At 43.8% G+C, this 13,785-nt stretch overlaps 1 protein-coding gene across 5 annotated transcripts in view; it reads left to right on the top strand.

The window, feature by feature from the left end:
• The window catches only part of SLC9C2 (solute carrier family 9 member C2 (putative)), an 86,571-nt gene extending 75,189 nt beyond the window's left edge, over positions 1-11,382 (top strand). For 3 of the 5 annotated variants that reach the window (XM_042925504.1, XM_042925500.1, XM_042925505.1), the window contains 4 exons: positions 4,725-4,910; positions 6,343-6,427; positions 8,514-8,605; positions 10,798-11,382. In XM_042925504.1, the coding sequence (XP_042781438.1) occupies positions 4,725-4,910; positions 6,343-6,427; positions 8,514-8,605; positions 10,798-10,833 (399 nt within the window). In that variant the 3' untranslated portion in view covers positions 10,834-11,382. Of the gene's footprint in view, positions 1-4,724; positions 4,911-6,342; positions 6,428-8,513; positions 8,648-10,797 lie in introns of those variants that run through there. The other 2 variants (XM_042925503.1, XM_042925501.1) reach the window with 2 other exon arrangements.
• The last annotated feature ends 2,403 nt before the right edge of the window (positions 11,383-13,785 follow it).

Raw genomic sequence — 13,785 nt, 5'->3', positions numbered from 1 at the left:
ACTCAGACCCAGGTAGATGCTAATTGAGTTTCCTCTTTGGACTGGGTGCTTGTTCTATGCAGCTTTTTGAATGATCTGTGTGAGGACTGATTGGCATAGTGTTTCTTTCTTTTTAAAAAAAATTTTTTTTAGTGTTTATTTATTTTGAGAGATAGAGCACAAACAGGGGCAGAGAGAGAGGGAGACACAGGGTGACAGCAAATACTTGGTGCCCAGGAAGAGACAAGCCACGCACACTTGGGGAATCAGGAAAAGACTGTTTACTGCGCACTGGTCCTGGCCCAGCAGAGTCACCTCCAAAGGCTGAGCCCCGAACCTTGGCATCAGCCTGTTATTATGGCTGGGATGGTAGCAGGTTGAGAGACAAAAGACAAAGGGGAGGGGGCACTTATCAGTGGTGCTATCTGGGCAGTTCATGGACACAGGAGGCAAACAAGATTGCAGAAGCCAAAAGTATGCAGGGGAGTATCCAGCTTCCAACATCTGGCTGGCCCCTTTTATCTTGTTTTTATTAGCTTTTCTTCTCAACAGAATCCGAAGCAGGTTCCAGGCTCCGAGCTGTCAGCACAGAGCTCAACGTGGGGCTCGAACCCACGAACTGTGAGATCATGACCCAAGCCGAAGCTGGATGCTTAACCGACTGAGCTACCAAGGCATCCCTGGGGTGGTGTTTCTTATAGTCTCCTCTACCTATGTTAATATGAATCTACTGTCTTTTTAAAATCTTTATTGGGGTGACCGAGCCTCTTTTATGAACTTTTTCTCCAACAAGTAATAGCGTTGGCATAATTTACAATCCATATTTATATCCTATTTAATAATTATTTGAGCCCCTATTATAAGTTAGGAACTGGGAAAGTGACAGACCAGAGTTCAACAATGTTTGTTGCATCTCAGTAAAATGAGACTGGATATGAATGTTGGGTTAAAAGATTCGCACGTCTGAAAAGAATGAGAAGACAAGTCACAGAGTGGGAGAAAATATATATTTGCAAAAGACACATCTGATACAGGACTGTTACCTAAAATATACAAATAACTTTTAAAACTCAACAATAGGAAAACAAACAACCCAATTAAAAAATGGGCCAAAGATCTTAACAGACCCCTCACCAAAGAAGATATACAGATGGTAAATAAACACGTTCTATCTACATCATATATCCTCAGAAAAATGCAACATTGTGATTCCATTATGCACCTATTAGAATGGCCAACATTTGGAACACTGAGAGCCCCAAACGCTGGTGGGGATATAGGGCAACAGGAACTCTCATTCATTGCTGGTAGGAATGCAAAATGGTACAGCTACTTTGGAAGACAGTCTGGAGGTTTCTTATAAAACTGAACATACTCTTACCATATGATCCAGTAATCAGTATCCTTGATATTTACCCAAAGAAGTTGAAAACTTATGTTCACACAGAAATCTGAACACATATATTTATAGCAATTTTATTCGTAATTGCCAAAACTTGGAAACAACCAACAAAAATGTCCTTTAGTAGATGAATGGATAAATTCATTCCTCTGTGGCACATCCAGACAATGGAATATTATTCAGTGCTAAAAAGGAATGAACTTGGGGCGCCTGGGTGGCTCAGTTGGTTGAGTGTCCAACTTCAGCTCAGGTCATAATCTCACGGTTCGTGGGTTCAAGCCCCGTGTCAGGCTGTGTGCTGACAGCTCAGAGCCTGGAGCCTGCTTCGGATTCTGTGACTCCCTCTATCTCTGTGCCTCCCCTGCTTGTACTCTGTCTCTCTCTGTCTGTCTGTCTCTCTGTCTGTCTGTCTGTCTGTCTCTCTCAAGATATAAAATAAACATTAAAAGATTTTTAAAACATTTTTAAAAGGAAATGAACTGTCAAGCTGTGAAAAGCCATGGAAAAAAAACCTAGACGCATATTACCAAGTGAAAGAGGCCACCAGAAAAGGTTACACACTGTGCGATTCCAATTGTAGGACATTCTGGAAAAGGCAAAACTACGGACACAATAAAGAGATCAGTGGTTGCTAGGAGTTGGGGCAGGACGAATAAATAGAGGATGTTAGGACAGTGAAACCACTCTGCATGATACTGTCACAATGGATACATGTCATTACACATTTATGCATAAAATTTACAACACCAATAGTGAACCCTAAAGTAAAACTATGGACTTTGGCTGATTATGATGTGTCAGTGTAGGTTCATCAGTGGTAATAAATGTACCACTCTGGTGCCGGATATTGATAGTGGGGGAAATTATACACATGTGGAGGCTGGAGTATATGTGAAATCTTTATACCTGTCTCTCAGTTTTGCTGTGAACCTAAAACTACTCTAAAAAATTCTTTAAAAATTAGCATGTCATGCTAAGGAAGTCATGTTTCTTTACTATGTGGCAATAATTTTCAGAAAAATTTTAGTGGAAGGGCAAAAAGATTTAGATTCTTCTCCTTTCCTTTTGCTTTGCCTCTTCATGAGAAGGTGGACACATTTAGGGTCTAGTATGAAACTCCAGAGGAGAGAATTAAGACCAATAGGTTGAAAGCGTACAGAGTCAGATTTGACTCAATAATAAGGTGAATGTCCTTTCATTTGTTTTTAATGTTTATGTATTTTTGAGAGAGAGAAACAGAGCATGAGCGGGGGAGGGGCAGAGAGAGAGGGAGACAGAATCTGAAGCAGGATCCAGACTCCGAGGTGTCAGCACAGAGCCCAATGCGGAGCTTGAAATCATGGACTGTGAGATCATGACCTGAGCTGAAGTCGGACCCTTAACCGACTGAGCTACCCAGGTGCCCCTCCTTTCATTTTTTAAGAAAACAATTTGAAAACCATGCATATTTATTATCTAAATTAGAAAATACAAATACAAAACATAAGAAAATAGTAATAACTTTCTAGCCTGATTTTACTCCCCCAGAGAATCTCTATCTAACACTTTGGCTTATCTCCTTCTAGTCTTTTCCCATCAAAGAACTAGCCAATTAAGACTTTTAGAACCTATATAAAGAGGTTTAGAAACACTGATAAGCTTATGCTGCAAACCCTCCTCTAAATCATAGAACTCAAAATTTACATGCATTTAACAGCCAAAATAAGGAGCTTGGGTGACTCAGGTGGTTAAGCATCCAACCCTTGATCTTGGCTCAGATCATGATCTCACAGTTCGTGGCTTCAAACTTCCGCATTGGGCTCTGCGCTGACAGTGTGAAACCTGTTTGGGATTCTCTCTCTCTCTCTCTCTCTCTGCCCCTTCCCTGCTCACACTCTCTGTCTCTCAAAATAAATAAACTTAAAAAAAAACCAAACATTAAAAAAAACCAAAAAAGCTTATTTTTTAAAGATTTTCTCCTTGTAAAATTTTGGATATTTGCTAATTTTCTTATGCTTTTCATGCCCCAGGTGAGCTGCTGCTCTCAGCAGTTAAGTGTTCAGTCTGCCCATTAGGGACCAAGGTCTGAGGGCAGGGTCACATAGCTGTGCACGGAGTGAGGGCACTGTCCAGGGGATTCCTACCATGGGACTGACCTCTAAGCAGGTGTACTAGTTTGCTGGGGCTGCTGTCACAAAGTACCACAACCTGGGGGGCTTAAACAACAGAAATGTATTGTCTCATAGTACTTGAGGAGAAATCTGAAATCGAGGCGTTGGCAGGGTTGATTCCTACTAAGAGGTATGAGGGAGGGAGAATCTAGTCTAGGCCTCCTCCTTGACTTGGGGATGGCGGTCTTCATCCCACATGGAGTCCCCCTGTATGTGTACCTGTGTCCAAATCTCCCCCTGGCCTTTTTTTTTTTTTAAAGTAAGCTTTATAACCAGAGTGGGATTTGAACTCAAGACCCTGACATCAAAAGCTGAATGCTCTATTGACTAAGCCAGCCAGGAGCTCCCAAATCTCCCTAAGGACATCAGCCATATTGAATTAGTTGTTCATCCTACTCCAGTATGACCTCATGTGAACTTAAACAATTATATCTGCAATGACCCTATTTCCAAATGAAGTCACATTCTTTATTTATTTAAAAAATTTTTTTAATGTTTATTTATTTTTGAGAGAGAGAGACAGTGAAAGCCAGGGAGGGGCACAGAGAGAGAGAGAGAGAGAGAGACACACACAGAATCCAAAACAGGCTCCAGGCTCCGAGCTGTCAGCACACAGCCTGATGCAGGGCTTGAACTCACGAACTGTGAGATCATGACCTGAGCTGAAGTCGGATGCTCAAGTGACTGAGCCACCCAGGTGCCCCAACAAAGTCACCTTCTAATGTACCGGGGGTCAGAACTTTAACATACAAATTTTTGGGGGACACAAGTCAACCCATACATAATAGCTCCCTTCCAGCTCTGAGGACTACAATTCTGAGCTTTGAAGTATGACTCAGACTCAGTATATTGCCTTGTTTTGTTTTAGCTTTTTGCTATTGTTTGTTCACTTGTTAAGTGGGGTGTTTGCTTACTGCTTGGTAAAACTGAATCCACAAAGCATAGCTGACCACCCTGCTGAGGCTGATTGAGAGGTCATGCCAGCCTGTAAATCAGGGCCACTAGTAGTAATGATGTAAAAACTCTTGAGTTATAATCTTGTCAGAGGCCATTCTGAACTCTAAATAAATTATTTCTGTTGGTCTTAGGGTCCATATGCCTTTTGACAAGCCTGTAAATCAGTGAGTTTGCTTTCTTCTTGATTCCATGTGTCATCTGGTATGATTCATAGAAAAAATGTCATTTTATTGTAGAACTTAGAGTTTCAGAAGTGTGCGGCGTCCAATCTGGCATATGTGGAGACTTTATCAAGCTATAACGAAATGGTCATCGATAATGTGACTATGAAATTCGTTATTATTGTGTATGGCAGTGTGATTGATACTAAGACAGAGGTACAATATCTTGCACCTTGCATTTTGCCTAAAACCTGTGAGCAGGTAAGGACCGTTATTTCTAAAGAGTCATTTGCTTTCCATGGTGCCCCATAAGTGACTTTAAAACTCAACTGACCACCCTAAAAAGAAATTTAACCTGTAGTTCTTACCGCCCTTAACAAAACAGAGCATGCTGAGGGCTTCCCATGTACAGTTGTGAGGGTTGGGCCCTACACAAGAGTGTGCCCAAGGGGGGAACCGAGAGCTGGAATCTGCCTACTCTCTGCTTGCCAAGCCATTTGCCCTGGAGTAGGGTTGTACTTCCCAAAGGATGGGAGACATTTTTCCTTAGTTCACACCGAGGAAATGACACCATATGCTAGTGTGGCTCTGAAGGGGTCTGCACTGGTTAGTAAGAAGAAAGTTGAGTAGGGGCCACATCACTTTGTTGCCACGTGAGGGGCTGTGAGCATACCTTGACAGTGGGCCCTGGATATCACCATTCCATGGATCTGTGAGGGAGAAGAGTGTGAACACCAAGGGTGTGATAGGATGGGGTGGCAGGAAGGTGGAGCACAGGAGCGGGGAGGAGGAAGAGGGAGTGAGAAGAGCTGACCTGTCCTTAATTGGGTAGGACGTTTCTCCTCTTGAGGAGAGACCCTTTCTGCCGGTTCATTTATTAAATGAGAGGTTGTTAACTAAATGAAAAATTTATGTCTTGGAAAAGTTGGTAAACCTCCTAAAAAGTGCATTCGTCCCTTTCACAACATTATTATTTTGTACCTCTCAGCAATTCCGAGGATGATGGTAATTTAAATGCTTTTCTAATAGAAAATGAAAATCGCTTTAGCTTTGAGGCAGGGAACAGCAGGAGCTGTTTGGGATCAGGCATACTTGGGTGTAAAGCCTGGCCCTTGTGCCCACCAGTGTGGGAGCCATAGGTGACCTGCCTTCTGACCCTCAGTTTCCTATTCGTGAAGTTAGGAAAACCTTAGGTCATCTCCTAAGGTTCTTGTGAGGATCCAGGGAGAGGGGACCTGGTATCTAGAAATGATAGTTATAATTGTTACTTGCACCCTACTTGCCTTCTGGGAGGGCAAATTTTGGAGGACACACAGGGAAAAAGTTCTGAGAAAAGAAGACAGTCCTGCTGTCTGGGATGGCAGGGCCCTGAGCCCTTGGACATCCATGTAGGGATAAAAGTAAATTGAGTGTATGTTGGGGGTTTCCCTGTTTTCCCAAACAGAATTTCCAGTCTGGTTACAAGTAAGGTGTGGAAAGTTCCTTCCTGATAATTGTAAATGTGCAAAAGGTAATTTTCTGGGCCAAGACTTCATGAAACCATGTTAGAGGGGATTTGAAATGAAAAAGAGAGCTTAGGGTTGAAGCCCAGTTCTGAGTTTTGGCTTATTTCTTATATTCTTTGAAAAGGTTAGGAAGCAGCCAGCTTAGAGATCAAAGTCTGCTCTTTTGACTAACTTCTTTTCTTCTTTAGATTCAGGGAACTTCAGATTTAAGCAAGCTGCTGGTTATCCAAGCATCCAAGCCTGCCAAAAATACCAATGACTCCAAAGTCATGGGTAAGGAGTAGCCCTTTCCGTGATAGGAAAACCATGAAACATTCATCTAATTCTAAGAAAATGATCTGAGGGTATTGCGTGGGTTTATCACCAGTCTCCATCCTTGGGCCCACCCTGGCCTCCATGTTACTTCTGGGAGGCCACCTGAGTCCTCCAGACGCTGAGGTAGCCTTTCTCTCTCCCGTCCCTTCCTTCACAGCTGGTGTAGAGCAGCTTCTGTGTGGTACTCTGTTCCCGTCCTGGCGGCCTGGAGACCCACCGTGCTGCTGGGGGTAAAGCAGGAATGGGGCGGGCATAGACTTTCTCACAGTGCGTCCAGGGGTGGAGAGCTGGTGTGTTCCCAACAATCAAAGGGAATATGGAACCTGAACCAGGCTCTTTGACTACTCCAAACCAGTCGCAGCCACAACTCAGCTGTCTTGCTTGAGGTGCGCTTCCATAGTTACAACCTAATTACAATCGCTAAACGTGTATTAGTGCCCCGCTGCATGTATCACGGTGCTAAGCAATATTACTGAGCAGATGAGGTAGCAACGCCTTGCTCTAGAGAAAATGCGCTGAAATCTTTCACGTAGTGCTCGGCATCCCTGCCTTGCCAAGCCCAGTGTTTTCATTTCCCCAACTGCCCGAGCTCGGAACCAGGCAGCCTTAATATGCCTCTCTAACTGGCACCATCCTGGTGTTTCTGACCCGCATGATCTGCTAGCTTAGAGGTTATGCAGTTCTTCACGAATTGTTACTTCGGGGGGAGGGGCTTACATGATTTCAAACTGCGTGCAGAAAGTGCATTTTATTAATATTTTATACCTCATTTCTCATTTGCACGATTCTTGTAAGACGCAGCCCCATCGTGTGCTGGGCACTGTGCCAAGTGCTAGGCGGTGAGCAAGCCAAACCAGGTGTCTGCCCTTGTGAGGAGGAGAGACAGACATTCAATAAGTGATTCCACTTCTGCCCTAGCAGCAAATTCAACCTCAGGCATTCTTGTAGCTTACTTTCTAGGCCCTGTTCTGGGTCACGTGCAGCACTTGATTTGGGGGAGTTCTCTGTGTTCCCAGCTCTCCTGTCCAAGCTGGCTTAACACTGAGATAGTCATTACCCCTAGCCTTCACAGTGTCTTCAGTTTGCCTTTCACAGCACTCTTGGGGCACTGGGGTCTAGGCTTTGGAGCTCAGAGCCTAGCATCAGCCCCCTTGGGGCACCCCGAGGGCTTTTGAGTCAGAGATCTTAGCACTGCCAGAAGCAGGGTACAGGTCCTCCTCTGTTCCTGGGCCTGTAGGCCTCTCTCTTTCTTCGGGCTCTCTGCAATCACTTTTAGACCGAGGGTAATATATCATGCTTTATTTCCCGATGAATTTGGAACGAGAATCATAAATGGTAGGTCAGTGCACTGGATTGGGCCCACATATATGTTTTCTTTTAAAAATTTAAAATAAGTTGCAGGGGTGCCTGGGTAGCTACGTCGGTTGGGCATCTGACTTCAGCTCGGGTCATGATCTCGTGGTACATGAGTTTGAGCCCCTCGCCGGGCTCTGTGCTGACAGCCTGGAGCTTGGAGCCTGCTTCTGGTTCTGTGTCTCCCACTCTCTCTGCCCCTGCCCCCCTCACACTCTGTCTCTCTCACTCTCAAAAATGAATAAATGTTAAAAAAATTTTTTAAAAATTTAGAATAAGTTGCAAAAGATGAACATCGACAAATTTCACATAAAAAAAAAATCCAGATTTTGAGCTTTTCCTGAAAAACTCAGAAAGTCTGCTAACGCTTGGGCCTCGTTCCTGTATGTAGCAACATTCAGAGCTGGTTGTGGGGGAAGCAGATAATGTGCAGTTTGCCACAGTCCACACCTCACCCTCTTGTCTTAGGTATGGCCTGCTTCCTCTTTTATGTGACCTCCCTGTTCTCATTTGAGTTTGTCGGCCCTTCCATTAGGTTCTGGGGACCCTAAGAGCAAACGCCCTTGAGGGAAGAAAGGGAAGAAAGTAAAGAGCTCATATGAAAGGGGGGGAAGGGAGACCTACTGAGAGAAAACAAATTGACATTTCAGAATATTCTTCTGCTACCTTTACTCTTAAATTCCTAATTTAGTTTTTCTGTCTGATGCATGTATTTGGATTGGTTCAGTCAACACTGGTCTTCGAACAACCCACAGAGAATATAATTGGAAGAGAAAAAAGGAGGTAAGAAACTTGACACATGGATTAGATTTTGTCTTACTGTGAATATTAAGCCACATAGCTGGAATCAATTGTGAAGCCAAGTAGCAAAATGTAGGTGGTAAGAAAAGAGATTCATAGTGGCAGCTCATTAATTTAGAAAAATTGGGATAAAACTCATCTGGATTATTAAAAATATTTTTTGAATGTTTATTCATTTTAAAAATTTTTTTTAATTTTTATATTTATTTATTTTTGAGAGAGAGGGAGAGACAGAACGTGAGCAGGGGAGGGGCAGAGAGAGAGGGAGACACAGAATCCGAAGCAGGATCCGGGCTCTGAGCTGTCAGCCCAGAGCCCGATGCGGGGCTCAAACCCATGAACCGCAAGATCACGACCTGAGCCAAAGTCGGACACTCAGCCGACTGAGCCACCCAGGCGCGCCTGAATGTTTATTCATTTTTGAGAGAGAGAGAGAAAAAGAGAGAGAGAGCGCAAGCGGGGGAGGGACAGAGAGTGAAGGAGGCACAGAAACCGAAGCAGGCTCCAGGCTCCGAGCTGTCAGCACAGGGTTCGAACACACAAACTGTGAGATCATGACCTGAGCCAAAGTCGGGCACTTCACCGACTGAGCCACCCAGGCGTCCCTTACCTGAATTATTTAAAGATGAAAATGATAGAATGTTTCTGGAAGATGTGATTTTGCCCTGGGCTGTCCCCACCCTCTGGCTCAGTTTCCCCCCTGTGCACCTCCTTCCCAGTAGCTCAGTAGTAGGGATCTACAGGTTAAGGATGGGGAGGGTCATGCCATGCGCACAAACTAGATGTTAGCATCCACAGGCCTGTGCCTCTCCGTGTGGAGTGTGTATTCCCTGAGGATGTGGGTGCTGTGCCCGGGGGATGTGCAGCCACAGGCTGATCCAGGGCATCTTCCTAGAGTATCAGTTTTACTTGGTGCTCTTTTAAACAGAGGAAACTCATTTAACCATTAGATTCTTTAAAATGTTTTATATTAAAACACACATGGAGTAGGATGACAAATTTGCATGAATTTTTAAGATAAAATAGAAGACTTCAGGCCATTTTATTATGGAGGGTCACTTAGGTTTTGCCCTGACATCTTTTCCTACTCTCCTCAGCAATCAGGGCTAATTTGGAAAATTTTGAGAAGTCCATGTCTGGAATGGGAGCGGGGAGGGCTGGTCACATCAGGCCAGGACAGAGTGGAGGGAAGTCTGGGGAGTGGGGGACCTGTCTGTAGGCCTAGTTACTCAAGGAGTCTCTGTCAGGGCCCCTAACAGAGGTCATTTGGGCCCAAGCCCCCTGCACAGTAGAGGAGAATGTTGTTCTGACAGGGCAACGGGGCACTAGGTGAATGCAGAGGTGGGCCAGGGAGCAGTGAATGGGGCCAAGGATGGGCTTCAGCGGCCTCCAGCACCCTCTGTCTCCCAGCTGCGAAGTCACCCCACGTAAATACGTTTTCCAAGGGAAAATGGTATGCTGTGTAAGCGCGGCTTCAAGAGAAGACTCTTGGGCCACCACATCTCCAACCAAGGAGTCCTCCTAAGACCCTTTTAACAGAAATTCGGGGCCCGCACTGTCATTTATGACCATCAGAGTGGTGTGCAGAGTGTTTGTTGGGGGAAGGAAAGTTGCATTGACCGAATGTGTGATTAATGGTTCCTTTAAAGAGAGCAACTTAGTTCTTTTTAGGCAGCCTTCCTAAATGGGAAAGGACTCTCTTTCACAAATGGGAAAGGACCCTGTTTCACAAATGGGAAACCTAATGGGGGGTCAAGTAATTGGCTTCATTGACTCCTCATTTTCACTGTTCTTTTCCAGGCCCCATTATTTTAAAAAGCTTCTCCTTGTGATTTAGGGACAAAGTTTCCGGTTACCTGGGAATCAGTCACAGAGTTACCCGGAATTCAACTCTCCTGACATTTCTCTTTTCCTGAAGTGCACCTTTGTTTGACTACTCTTAGTGAATTAATGTAGTATCTCTTTCCAAGATGATGCTTGATAGCACAGAGATGCATATGTATTTACTCGTAACTGATCTCTCAAAGCCCTTAATATGTAAGATCTTTTAGAGGGAACGTTCCAGATAATAAAATGTGAATTTTCAGTTAAGTTTTCTGATTGCATTTTGATAGTTCATGTTTTTTCCTGAAATGCTCATAGTCTAATATTTTGCTTTTGACTTTCCTTTATAGTTGGAAACTGGACCCTATTTTAAAAAGGAATACTAATGGTGCTAAGGTGATATGTGGAGTCAGGTAAAAGACTGAGCTAATATCCTGGCTCACGTGCTGAAGGATCACCTGGCAAGGAGGTTACTCAGAAGTTGCTGAAATGGCTAATAAATACTGCTGTATTTATTTCACAAGCAATTGAGCTGCTGGAAAAGCTCTAACTTTAAGCAGTTGCATTATACTTGAGATGTTCAAAATTCTTCAGGATAATTCATGGCCTACCAAATGAAACCAAATAGAGCCATTTATGAGAATTCAAGTAATCAGAAGCATTGTACACTTAATATATTACTGACTGAAGCATACAACTTATATAATTTGATTTGCTGTTAATGACCCCCTAACATTTTCCGGTGAAAAGTTATTCCCTCCCTCCCCAATTTAGTATATGTTGAAAAATGGAACTATGTTCTCTAACCTTAGTTGCTGAAAGCAAAGTTTAGGAGAGGTTAATAGTCTTGCATTGCATAATACTCTTTGATATCACTTTTCAGTTTCTTTTTAAAAGTCAAATAAAGTTGAATGTTATGGTCTGATTGTTTATTATTTAGAATCCTTTATGCCTTTTCATTTCAACAAGATTTCGAAAGGATATTTGATGCTCTACTCTAGGGAAAACCCTAATAGAGGTAAGAATAAGAAGAAAACGTAAGACAAAAAGTCAGGCCTATTTATTAGAACCTTTTGGACACCTGCCATAACAGGACAGTATTTCAGCGTGGACTGCGGATCACCTGAGTGTCAGCAAATACTGGATGTGGCTGCACACGTAGGAACCCGGCCACCGTGACTGAACCACAGAGGCTTCATTTTTTCTCTTTTTGATTACAGTTGATGCACTATGGTTACATTAGTTTCAGGGGCACAACATGGACAAGTGTAGACGTCACGCCGTGCTCACCACAAGCATAGCTACCATCTGTCACCACACGATGCTACTCTAACGCCATGGACGATATTCCCTGTACTATACCTTCCATCCCTGTGACTTAGTCTAATTAAAGGCTTCATTTTTCTTATAGTAACAAAACATCTAGAAATAGACAGAAAGGGATGGGTGCAGCTGGTTGAGGAAGTAAGTTATCACGGACTAGGCTGCAGCCTCCTCATCCTCGGCCTGTGCCTTATCCCCAGGGTGGCAAAGTGACATCTGTACCTCCAGGCATCCTATTTGCTTTCCAGGAGGGCAAGGAGCTTTCTCTTTGCGAGGTTTTGCCTTTGAGTCAGGAATGGACCTCATCCCAGGCCAGCACGGTCATGTGCCTAAACCTCTCACCTTAAGATGAATTTTTGGCTGGCATCTCACTCTGCCACCCTTAATAATGATCTGGGTGGTTTTAGTGAAAAGTAAGGGGTAAGTGGATACTGGGTTAAGGGCAGTACCTGCTGTGCTCTGCGCCAGTCACATGGCTTGTTACAAATGAACACCAGCTGGCCACCTGCAGAGTCAGTCCCTGGGGGTAGGCCCCTGGGCTCTGCATTTTCACACTCCTGTGGGATTTAGTGCATTTGAAACTTGAGATACTTTGCTCTACAGTCTTGCTTAGAGGCTCATTAGCGTATCTGATGGAACTAGGACATAATTCCTCCCACATACATGTTAGGATGCGTTTGGCCTAAACCCAACTCAAAAAGGCTTATGCCCTAAGGACATGTATTATTTTATGTAGTGTCAGTCAAGAGGTAAGATGGGTTCATGGTTGATGGACTCAGCGAAGATGATGATCAGATTTTTTTTCTCTCCACTTTGCTGTTGACCAGCCTCATTCTGTGGTTCCCCGTGCACAGGTAGTCAGATGGCTGCTAGCAACAATCATGTTTTGTGTGAGACAAAAAGGAAAAAAAAAGGTCTCCAATTGCTGTCAGGATAGAATTCTTCTAGAAACTCCAATGATCCTGTTTGTGGCTCATTCTCAAGAATTGAATCACGTGCCCATTTCCGAACCAGTTACTGCCAAGAAAAGTGGTAATGACCTTTTGGCCAGTTAATACACCCTTTAAGCTAAAATTAAAGTTGTCAGGGGCGCCCGGGTGGCTCAGTTGGTTAAGTGTTCAACTTCAGCTCAGGTCATGATCTCAGTTTGTGGGTTTGAGCCCCGCATCGGGCTCTGTGCTGACAGCTCAGAGCCTGGAGCCTGTTTCGGATTCTGTGTCTCCCTCTCTCTGCTCCTCCCCCATTCATGCTCTGTCTCTCTCTGTGTCTCTCAAAAATAAAAAGTTAAAAAAAAATAAAATTAAAGTTGTATTTCCTCAATTCGCATTGCCCCAAAGGGGTGGAGCCAAATGGGAGTAAACGACACAGCCATTCTGGCTCCCTGCCCCTTTGCTGAGTATCTCAACGCAGATCCCTACACTTAGGGTGGAGGTGAGAGGCGAGATCAGACTTGTGGCAAGACCACACAGGGGGCCACAGATTTACCACTGTGAGAATCTTAGAAGACTGAGAAGGCAGTCCCATGGACTTCTCATGCTTCTCTCATAATCACAATTGTCAAATGTGAATTCACTTTCAATTAATAAATCTTGAACACATAATGCAATTTATTCTGTTCTTCCATGAAAATTGAGAGCAGCAACTCTTGATGGGAACTCTATTCTCCATGCCCACTAGGGCACTGAAGATGTACTTAGGATCACTTCAACCCGGGAAATGCGTATTATGTCACATTTTACATCTGGAGAAGAATCTTTTCACAAAGTCTCATGGCTTCATGGTGACAGAGCCAGAAATCCATTTGGGGATACCTGGCTGCCTTTTCTTTGAACCTTTTCAGCGTCTTTGTATTGGCATCATATATGTGGACAGAGTAGAGATGGCCAAAAAAACACCAGGGTTTGGGTGCCTGAGTGATGAGGGGAGCAATACATTTATTGGGGGAAGTTGATGAATTTGATTTTGAATTTGCAAATCCAATGGCACACGTTCCATCCGCCAATAAAGATCAACAC

Source organism: Panthera leo, chromosome F3 (assembly GCF_018350215.1).
Source record: "Panthera leo isolate Ple1 chromosome F3, P.leo_Ple1_pat1.1, whole genome shotgun sequence".
Taxonomy (NCBI): domain Eukaryota; kingdom Metazoa; phylum Chordata; class Mammalia; order Carnivora; family Felidae; genus Panthera; species Panthera leo.
This window is presented reverse-complemented; position numbering and strand designations above follow the sequence as displayed.